The following is an 11,268-nucleotide window of genomic DNA, read 5'->3' on the forward strand; positions in this document are numbered from 1 at the left end:
AGAGAGGAACATGGAGAGTCAATTCAAGCTTCTCAGTAATAACACACTCTGACAATAGAAAGTTGTTGATTTAGGCACTGGATTTGAGAATAGTTATTTATCTACGCTCCATAGAAAGAGGTTTACAAAAGGCGTGGGGTTGAGACAGGTTATGGGATAGAGGGGAGAGGACATGAGTAGAGTTGAGGGTCAGGCTAGTGCACTCCAGGGAAGGCAATGATTGACACATCTGAGATTTCTCCAGAAGACATATTCTTCTAGTGTATGTTTCAAGTAGAATCCTGCACTTTTATCTGAATACCAGCAGAGGTCAGGCTCCTCCTACATACTATTCTTCCTCCTCTTCCACTTAGATAATATAACAGCCACATCGCCTTCAAAGCTTCACTGCTTTAATCTTGCTACTTTAAAGGATATCTTTGCAGGCTCTTTTCAGTTAGCTGATCCTAGGAATGCAGGAGATTTTCAGTAATTACTCAATTTATCACAACTAATCTAGTTCTCCATCTTCAAATACATGTCATCACACATTCACCTCCTCCCTCCTTACCCGACTAGCACAGGAAAGCTGGAACACATAGAGTAGGGGGTTGTCATGGGAACAGGATTTTCCCAATGAGGAGGATTCAACCATTGCAGGGGATGATGTCACCACATGGAGACCCAGTTAGAACATTATAAGGGTTTGTTGGCACTGATGTGTTGAGACAAAGTAGACAAAAGGAATATAACATGTGTGTTAACATCTTGTGTTAATTTCGCTCACTAGATTTTACAGCTATGTAACACTTGGATCTAGGAGTTTAGTATTGTGTAGACAGACACCATAAAACTCTGTAATCTCAACTGGCATTGTCGGACTGCATTGTCGGACCTTACTGCATTGTCGGAACTAGAAGCACAAGCATTTCGCTACACTCGCATTAACATCTGCTAACCATGTGTATGTGACAAATAAATTTAGATTTGATTTGATTTGATTTGGCAATCGTCATGGTTGCATGTGTATGACACATTACTGATACATTTGGCACTCAAATCCAATGTACGCTCATGGACAATGTGTGTGAACGTTATTATTATTATTTTATTTATTTATTTAACCTTTATTTAACTAGGCAAGTCAGTTAAGAACATATTCTTATTTACAATGACGGCCTACCAGAACACAAAAGGCCTCCTGCAGGGACGGGCTGGGATTAAAAAAATAAAATAAAAATATAGGACAAAACACACATCACGACAAGAGAGACCGAAGACAACAACATAGAACTATCAAGCATATTGTCTGTGGCTAGATACTAGTATAATCATATCACCACATCACAGCAGTGTTGTGGGCATAGCTCTATCTCTATATGTCTCCTCTCTCCATAAGTCAGAGGTGGAAGTGTGAGTGTGAAAGAATATTTCAGGATACACTCAGGTGCCTCAGCAGCCAAAGGGTGCAGAGAGAATAAAGAGAGGGGGAGGAGAAGAGTGGAGGGGGAGGGACACCAAGGCGGCAGCAAACGGGCATTCAGGCTTTCCCCCATTTCACACTCTCATCTCTCTCTATCTCTCTCTCTCTCTCTCTCTCTCTTTCTCTCACTGTCTCGTTCTTTCTCCTCTCCAGTACGAGAGATGACAGGCAATGATTTGGCATACCGCAAGAAATAGACCTGGCGTATCATCCCTCTTTAGTTTACTTTGTTCTCGCTGCCCCTCAGCTTCCTCCTGGACCAGTCGTCATATTTGGTTTGTTTCCCTCTCTCTCTCTCGCTCTCCCCTTATCCCCACATCTTTCTGACATGATGGTAAACCGATAACTGACCGGCCGTCTCGTCACCATGGGTGCCTGCCTATGCAAAGGTCGCAAAGGTCAGTGCCTCTGTATGTTTGTCCCTCTGTGTGTGCGTCAGTCCCTCCTTCTGTCTATCCTCTCTGTCCAGTGATCTGTATTGATTTATCTGTGCTGACTTGATATAAGAGAAAGGGGGATACCTCGTCAACTGTACAACTGAATGTATTCAACTGAAATGTGTCTTCCGCATTTAACCCAACCCCTCTGATACCTAACCTTTGTTGGGAACGTCACAGTACAAATGTAACTTTTTAGGAGATCAACAGCACTTTGAAAAGGAAATACAGATGACTTTCTCCACATTTTGTTCCGTTACAGACTTATTCTAAAATTGATTAAAAAAACAATATCCTCAGCAATTGCTACACAATAACTCATAATGACAAAGCGAAAACACGTTTTTAGAAATGTTTGCAAATTTATTACAAAGAAATACAGAAAAACCTTATTATGAGACTCAAAATTGAGCTCAGGTGCATCCTGTTTCCATTGATCATCCTTGAGATGTTTCTACAACTTGATTGGAGTCCACCTCTGGTAAATTAAAATGATTGGACATGATTTGGAAATACACACATCTGTCTATATAAGGTCCCACAGTTGACAATGCATGTCAGAGCAAAAACCAAGCCACGGGGTCGAAGGAATTGTCCGTAGAGCTCAGAGACAGGACTCTGTGGAGGCACAGATCTGGGGAAGGGTACCAAAACATGTCCGCAGCATTGAAGGTCCCCAAGAACACAGTGGACTCCATCATTCTTAAATGGTAGAAAATTGGGAAAACCAACATTCTTCCTGGAGCTGGTTGTCCAGCCAAGCTGAGCAATCGGGGGAGAAGGGTCAGGGAGGTGACCAAGAAGCCAATAGAACCTGAAGCCAATAGAAAATCTTTGGAGGGAGCTGAAAGTCCGTATTGCCCAGCGACAGCCCCGAAACCTGAAGGATCTGGAGAAGGTCTGTATGGAGGAGTGGGCCAAAATCCCTGCTGCAATGTGTGCAAACCTGGTCAAGAATTACAGGAAACGTATGATCTCAAAGGTTTCTGTACCAAATATTAAGTTCTGCTTTTCTGATGTATCAAATACTTATGTCATGCAATAAAATGCTAATTAATTACTTTAAATTACTTTAAATCATACAATGTGATTTTCTGGATTTTTGTTTTAGATTCCGTCTCTTACAGTTGAAGTGTACCTATGATAAAAATTACAGACCTCTACACGCTTTGTAAGTAGAAGGACCTGCAAAATCGGCAGTGTATCAAATACTTGTTCTCCCCACTGTATATATATATATATATATATATATATATATATATATATAGTGGGGCAAAAAAGTATTTAGTCAGCCACCAATTGTGCAAGTTCTCCCACTTAAAAAGATGAGAGGCCTGTAATTTTCATCGTAGGTACACTTCAACTATGACAGACAAAATGAGAAAATTATTTGCAAATTATGGTGGAAAATAAGTATTTGGTCACCTACAAACAAGCAAGATTTCTGGCTCTCACAGACCTGTAACTTCTTCTTTAAGAGGCACCTCTGTCCTCCACCCGTTACCTGTATTAATGGCACCTGTTTGAACTTGTTATCAGTATAAAAGACACCTGTCCACAACCTCAAACAGTCACACTCCAAACTCCACTATGGCCAAGACCAAAGAGCTGTCAAAGGACACCAGAAATAAAATTGTAGACCTGCACCAGGCTGGGAAGACTAAATCTGCAATAGGTAAGCAGCTTGGTTTGAAGAAATCAACTGTGGGAGCAATTATTAGGAAATGGAAGAAAAGACCACTGATAATCTCCCTTGATCTGGGGCTCCACGCAAGATCTCACCCTGTGGGGTCAAAATGATCACAAGAACGGTGAGCAAAAATCCCAGAACCACACTGGGGGACCTAGTGAATGACCTGCAGAGAGCTGGGACCAAAGTAACAAAGCCTAAAGAATGCTGAGTTGCATCCAAAGAACACCATACCTACTGTGAAGCATGGGGGTGGAAACATCATGCTTTGGGGCTGTTTTTCTGCAAAGGGACCAGGACGACTGATTCGTGTCAAGGAAAGAATGAAACGTGGCAAGGGCATTGGAGATGAAACGTGGCTGGGTCTTTCAGCATGACAATGATCCCAAACACAACGCCCGGGCAACGAAGGAGTGGCTTTGTAAGAAGCATTTCAATGTCCTGGAGTGGCCTAGCCAGTCTCCAGATCTCAACCCTGTAGAAAATCTTTGGAGGGAGTTGAAAGTCTGTGTTGCCCAGCAACAGCCCCAAAACATCACTGCTCTAGAGGAGATCTGCATGGAGGAATGGGCCAAAATACCAGCAACAGTGTGTGAAAACCTTGTGAAGACTTACAGAAAACATCTGTCATTGCCAACAAAGGGTATATAACAAAGTATTGAGATAAACTTTTGTTATTTACCAAATACTTATTTTCCACCATAATTTGCAAATTAATTCATTAAAATCCTACAATGTGATTTCCTTGATTTTTTCCCCTCATTTTGTCTGTCATAGTTGAAGTGTACCTATGATGAAAATTACAGGCCTCTCTCATCTTTTTAAATGGGAGAACCTGCGCAATTGGTGGCTGACTAAATACCTTTTTGCCCCACTGTATATATAAACTCCAGTCATGCTTTTTGCTTTATCAAATGCCTTCTCAAAGTCAGCTATGAATACCAGGCCTGGTTTCCCAGATTTTTCATTGTGTTCTATTGTTTCAGGTACTTGTCTTATATTACCTCCAATGTATCGTCCATGTAAAAAACCTGTCTGATTAGGATGATTAATATCCGACAATACCTTTTTAATTCTATGTGCTAAGCATTTTGCATCACGACACTGAAGTGTAAGAGGCCTCCAATTGTTTCGGTATGTTAAAGAGTCCCGCATTGGTAATACAACATACAACTGCAAGCACAGATACAAAACCCTCACAGAAGACTGCAAAACAGAAATTCTAATTAATGTTCAAGAGACTGGGGTTGTCGGGTTGATTGTCACAGTGCTAATTACTGTGTAATATTTTCAAGGTTAAAATGTGTACATTCTTTAAAATAATTCATCCACCTAGTCAATCCTTTGAGGTAATTGGAATTTGTGTTTTCATAGGTGAAAGTAAACTAAATTTTTGGTATTTTCTTTGTAAATGTTTGAATTATGGTAGTATCCATGAACTAGCATCTTAATTAGGGATGGGTGATTGTCACATGGAATATGGGGGTTGGTTGTCATTATCGACTGTGTGTCTTTTTTGCAGTATGTGTGTGTGTGTGTGTTTGCATCTGTATGTGTGCGTGTGCATGTGTGTGTTTGTGTACTCTAGGGGGCATCTTGAGGGGACATCTACAGCAGTGGAGGCTGCAGAGGGGAGGAAGGCTCATAATAATGCCTGGATTGGAACAAATGGAATTGCATCAAACACATGGAAACTATGTGTTATATGTATTTGATACCGTTCCACTGATACCACTCCAGCCATTACCACAAGCCCGTTCTCCCCAATTAAGGTGCCGCCAACCTCCTGTGATCTACTGTCCAAAATGTTTTATTGTCTCATACACCGGATAGGTGGAGTGGAACATGTTGTTATACAGGATGAGTCACAGGAGCACGTCACTCATGGAGCAAATTAGGGTTAAGTGCCTTGCTCAAGGGAACATCGAAAGATTTTTGACCTAGTCGGCTCGGGGATTCAAACCAGTGACCTGGCCCAATACTCTAACCGCTAGGCTACCCGCTGCTCTCCCCAATTGCCCACAGACACTTTTCACTTTCCATTACTAGTGGGGGATGCAATTTGACTCCACAAGGACAACAGACTTGTGAATTGGCTTCAAAGTGTAAACAGCTCCTTATAGAGCGTGATAGAGCCTATCTGCCTTTTATGGATGGATGCGGGATAGATTTGTAAATCTTTGATCCAGCTGGGAGCGATTTGTTTATGCGTGTTTGTGTGTGTTTGTGTGTGTGTGTTCGTGACTGAAGTAAATTGATTGGGATCACTCTCCTTCTGTTGATCCCATGTTCCATAGCAACAGCCAATTGTCTTGACAACAACTCCTGGGGGATCCCCAATGTGTGTGTGTGTGTGTGTGTGTGTGTGTGTGTGTGTGTGTGTGTGTGTGTGTGTGTGTGTGTGTGTGTGTGTGTGTGTGTGTGTGTGTGTGTGTGTGTGTGTGTGTGTGTGTGTGTGTGTGTGTGTGTGTGTGTGTGTGTGTGTGTGTGTGTGTGTGTGCGCGTATGTGTGTGCGTGTGTGTACCTCATCTGATTACACAGACCCCAGAGAAAAGACTTGGACCGTATTAATTCATGTCCCTTGTAGATCTCATCAACATCAATTAACCAACACAGAGGGACCATGTTAAAGATTAACATTGTGCCAAGTGGCTATAGCTAAATGACTGCATGTAGATTCAGCGTGGCTACCTCATCCTCTTCACAGGTACTCTACATGCACACACGTCACAGATAACTGCTGAGGGGAGGACGGCTCATAATAATGGCTGGTCGGTAGCAAACGGAATGGCATCAAACACATGGAAACCGCATTTAATGTATTGGATACCAATCCACTCATCCAGCCATTAACATAAGACCGTCCTCCCCAAGTAAGGTGCCACCAACGTCCTTTGACGCACGCACGCACGCACACAAACACATAACACCAGTGTGTTTGATTCCCTACAGAGCTCCAGAGTGCTCCCCAGCATCCCATAGAGTTGCTGCAATCCCAGCCTGTCAAGGTCTGTTCTCACAACACTGTTTAACGAAACAACATTGTTATTCCCAGGCTATTTTCTGATTGCCCTTATTTAACTACTGAAAGTTGAAAGATTGTTCAAGTCTAACATAGAATATCACCATAGAAAACATCCCAATTTTGCTTTTAAAAAAGCATTCAGAATTGACTCTAGTCAAAGCCCCAGTGTCTGTCCAATGTCTAGTCATGTCTAGTCATTGAATATCCATGACTATTGATGTGTCTATTCCTCATTTTATATTTTAGTTGAGTTTTTGTTGCAACAATTTAATTGGATCTCACTCACTTTTACGTGTTAGCGAGAGTGCAGGTTAAGATCTTTAACTGTCACTTGTTTTCCTCATTATCACCTCTTCCTCTGGGAACTGTGTAGCTTGGGTGTCTGTGTGCATGTGCGCATGTGTTTGTGTGTGTACTTCAGTGGAGGCTGCTGAGGGGTGGACGACTCACAATAATGGCTGGAATGGAGCAAATGGAATGGCATCAAACCATATGTTTGACGTATTTGATACCATTCCACCTATACCGCTCCAGCCATTACCACGAGCCTATCCTCCCCAATTGAGGTGCCACCAACCTCCTGTGGTGTACTTGTATGTATGCCTGTGTGTGCGTGCATGCCTGTGGGTGTTTGTGTGTGTGCACGCATGTGTCTGTCCTTGTCGGTGTCTGTGTCTATTTGAGTGCACAGATGTAGGATCTTCATTTGACCACCCTGTTGTTGCAGGAAATGTCCTGCATAGCAGAAAATGCAAACTTATAGTCTATTCAAGGTTAAAAAAAGTTGTAATTTCCACTTTAAAATGTCAGACTTGATTTGCCCTAACAAAAAATGTATTCGCCCCTACAAAAATGTAAATAAATTATAATCCACACTATATTTCACATTTCCTGTTGCTGCAGGATTATTTTCCTGCTGTGAGAAACTGGTCAAATTAAGATCCTACACCTGTAAGTATATTTGAGTGCATTTGTGTATTTCTATATGTGTGTATGTTCTAGTATGAGTGTGTGTATCTTATGCATTTGTGTGAGTGCCTAAAGTTGCCCTGGTGTATTGTGTTGTGTTGTGTGTGTGCAGGGCGGCCACGCTCCATCTAACGGCAATATGTCAGAGAAGAAGAGCAGCAGTAGTTATGACATTGGGGAGTTGGCCACTTCGTCCCTGATGGGTGAGACATGCTCAGGTTGACTTCTGTTTATGCTGTTCTCAAGCTCCGTTTAGTTTTCATTATGAATCGTTCATTTGAGACGGAAAAGCCAGCCAGTCTCTCTGGGAGATTGCTAATGGAATTTCACTCGCCCCATGTGTCATATCTCTATCTCTATGCATGCACACGCACACACTCACATACACACTCACAGACACACTCGCTCACACTCGCTCTCTGCTTCCCTAGTCTCTTCTCCCTTTGTTCTAAACTCCTTTACCCTTCCATCTGTTTATTTTTGCTTCACCTCTTCAGAATCTCCAGCTGGAAGGTAATCATTGTGACTAATGTGTTCTGGCTTTCTGAACTTTTTCTCCAGAGAGAGCCCCCTTTAATCTTTTATAATTATAATATATTAATATATTCAATAAATAGAGTGCTGAGGGGCTACTGTAACTGCTGAAAGGTTCATAGATTTTCCCCTCTAATGAGGACTGCCTTCTATGAGAAAAGGCAGAAAATTGCTTTGTCAAAAGGCTCTCTCAACTGATGAGAATTGAATCAATAGTTTTTGCACGATCACCAGGGTCAGGTAGAATTTGAAGACGTATTGTATCATATTTAGGTTACTGGTAACATTCCCTCCCTTTGTAACCTTAATGTAGTAGCTTCAGTCTTGTGCTGTGAAAAACATTTACAGTCTCCATGGCTTCTGTCTTTGTTTCACCTTCATCTATCACTCTTCTTGAAATGCTCTCACCATTCTCCCCTACATGCCCTTTCCAGTTTTACATCTTTCCTCTCCCTCTTTTCCGTCCCATCAAGCCTTTCCACCTTTCCTACTTATGTAATTTCCACCATTCCCTTCCCTGTTTCTCTCCCTCTTTTTTTCCCAAATACCCTTTCACCTCTCTCCCTCTCTCTCTCGCTCAGGACTGGTGGCGATGATCAAGGAGCACATCACCAAGCCAACGGCCATGGCACAGGGGCGTGTTGCACACCTCATAGAGTGGAATGGCTGGGGGGGCGGGTGTGAAAGAGGCGGCGACTTGCAGGAAGATGAGCAGCTCTATTCCCACCTGACCGACGAGATCAAGGAGGCCCGCTTCGCCGCAGGTTAGCAGAGGAAACAAAGCCTTGGGTATGTCCCAAATGGCACCATACTCCCTATATACTACCCTGGTCAAAAGAAATGCACTATATAGGGAACACAACCCTTACATTTCAAGCTTCTGCCTCTAACCTTAGGGAACTCTTTTCCACCTTTTCCTCCCTCCTTAATCCTTCTCTTTCTACCCTCTCTCCAGAGCAGAGAAAATAATCCCTGCCCATCTTCCAAAAACATTTGAAACCCTAGCTCTTCAATGAGTATCTTAAATAATCCCAATTTACATTTTTTCCTAATAGCACTCACTTTGATGATAGCTACTATATTGAGGAAAAATGTACTTATTATGACTGAAATAAGTGGTTGTCCCACCCAGCTATCTTAACCTCTACAGGATCGTGCTGGACGGTTGCGCTAACGTAGACTAATGTGATTAGCATGAGGTTGTAAGTAACAAGAACATTTCCCAGGACATAGACATACCTGATATGGGCAGAAAGCTTAAATTCTGGTTAATCTAATTTCACTGTCCAATTTAAGTAGATATTACAGTGCAATAATACCATGCAATTGTTTGAGGAGAGTGCACAGTTATGAACTTGAAAATGTAGTAATAAACCAATTATGCACATTTGGGCAGTCTTGATACATTATTTTGAACAGAAATGCAATGGTTCATTGAATCGGTCTAAAACTTTGCACATACACTGCTACCATCTAGTGGCCAGAATCTGAATTGCGCATAACTTGGAATATTACATTTTGGCCTTTCTCTTGCATTTCAAAGATGATGGAGCAAAGAAAAACAATAAAACATTTTTTTTTCTTTGTATTATATTTTACCAGATCTAATGTGTTATATTCTTCTACATTCATTTCACATCTTCACAAACTTCAAAGTGTTTCCTTTCAAATGGTATCAGGAATATTCATATCCTTGCTTCAGGTCCTGAGCTACAGGCGCTTAGATTTGGGTATGTCATTTTAGGCGAAAATGTTAAAAAAAAGGGCCCGATCCTTTTAAGATGAATACACTAACGGTATGTCGCTCTGGATAAGAGCGCCTGCTAAATGACTGAAATGTAAATGTAAATTTTAAAACCAGAGGTAGACCAGTGTCTCTTGTTCCTGGTTCACTTTGTCACTGATGCAGGGGCGCAACTTTGGTTTTAGAAGTGGAGGGGGCATATATAGATTGTTTTTTAAATCCTGTCGGATGAACACTCCAAACAGGCTATCCGACCACTCAGAGGCGTCCGCATGGTCCTAAAGCACACCGCAGCTTTGTTTTCCTATCACATTCCAATGATAAAACTGGGGGACAGTTTTACCCCCTTCCCCAGTGAATATTGCGTCCCTGCACTGTTGAGGGATGGAACCGGTAAGCCAGCGGGCGGTCTTCTTACCTATATGTCCCTTGGTTTCTCAGGAGTAGCAGAGCAATTTGCCTTGGCTGAAACGGCCATGAATGTCTGGTCGATGTACGAAGGTCCAGAACAGGTATCCTCCAGCTTAGACCCACAGCAAGGTACTGACCATTCACTGACCAGTTCCACATCAAAATAATCCTTGTCAAATGTGGAGGCTTCTTGTATTTAGTTAAATACCATTTCTAACCCATCTTTCCACTTCTTTGTTTCACTAACTGTTTTAGCCCATATTGTCATGTTCTCTCATATAATAACCCCTGAATGATAAATTCTGTATTGTCAACTTCCTGTCCCCCAGACAGCCACTTCGTGTCTAACTTTCTGTTAGACGTTGGCAGCGTTGGGCTCCCACAGCAGCTGTACAGTATCCACGCAAAGGACAACAACAGCTACGATGCTGGCTACCTGGGGCCTCCACACCCCGTCTTTTCTGTTTCCCCTATATCTCCCCCCTCTCAGCCAGACAGTGAGCGGCGCCCCCCAGAGGACGGGAGGACTGGAGCTTCAGAGGCCACCACCGTTCAACACGTAGACAGCAGCTCCCTATATGAGGATGAGGTTTTTTACAACTAGCAGAACAGAAGAGAAGACACTGTTTGGGGGACACTTCCATCCCCACCTTTAAAAATGGAGATGAAACAGAAGCACTAATTTTGGACCGGTGACTGATCAAAATTCATGTAATCTAAAACACAAAATGAGGAACAGTTCTCAGAAAGGAGAGGAATAATCCCACCGCAAGGAATTGGGATGTAGACATATCTGAGTGAGACTTTTTATTTTCAGTTGAAATGTACAGGTTTTAGACAGATACGGTGTACGCAGAACCACCTGTAGCCTTTGAGAAACTTTTTTGAATGTACAACATTGTAAATTGTCAAATCATGTGAACCATGGAATTGTACATAGGAAAATACATTAGTCAAGAATAACTATTCTTCTTTGTGTATATATTGTGTGCATT

At 42.2% G+C, this 11,268-nt stretch overlaps 1 protein-coding gene across 1 annotated transcript; it reads left to right on the forward strand.

The window, feature by feature from the left end:
• Positions 1 to 1,540: 1,540 nt before the first annotated feature.
• fam131c (family with sequence similarity 131 member C) lies at positions 1,541 to 11,072 on the forward strand. The gene is made up of 6 exons (XM_046365488.1): positions 1,541 to 1,860; positions 6,543 to 6,598; positions 7,697 to 7,787; positions 8,700 to 8,882; positions 10,304 to 10,402; positions 10,603 to 11,072. Exons 1-6 carry the CDS (start codon positions 1,830 to 1,832, stop codon positions 10,875 to 10,877), a joined length of 735 nt encoding a protein of 244 aa, XP_046221444.1. The 5' UTR covers positions 1,541 to 1,829; the 3' UTR covers positions 10,878 to 11,072.
• The last annotated feature ends 196 nt before the right edge of the window (positions 11,073 to 11,268 follow it).

The sequence above is a fragment of the Oncorhynchus gorbuscha genome, linkage group LG10 (assembly GCF_021184085.1).
Source record: "Oncorhynchus gorbuscha isolate QuinsamMale2020 ecotype Even-year linkage group LG10, OgorEven_v1.0, whole genome shotgun sequence".
NCBI lineage: Eukaryota > Metazoa > Chordata > Actinopteri > Salmoniformes > Salmonidae > Oncorhynchus > Oncorhynchus gorbuscha.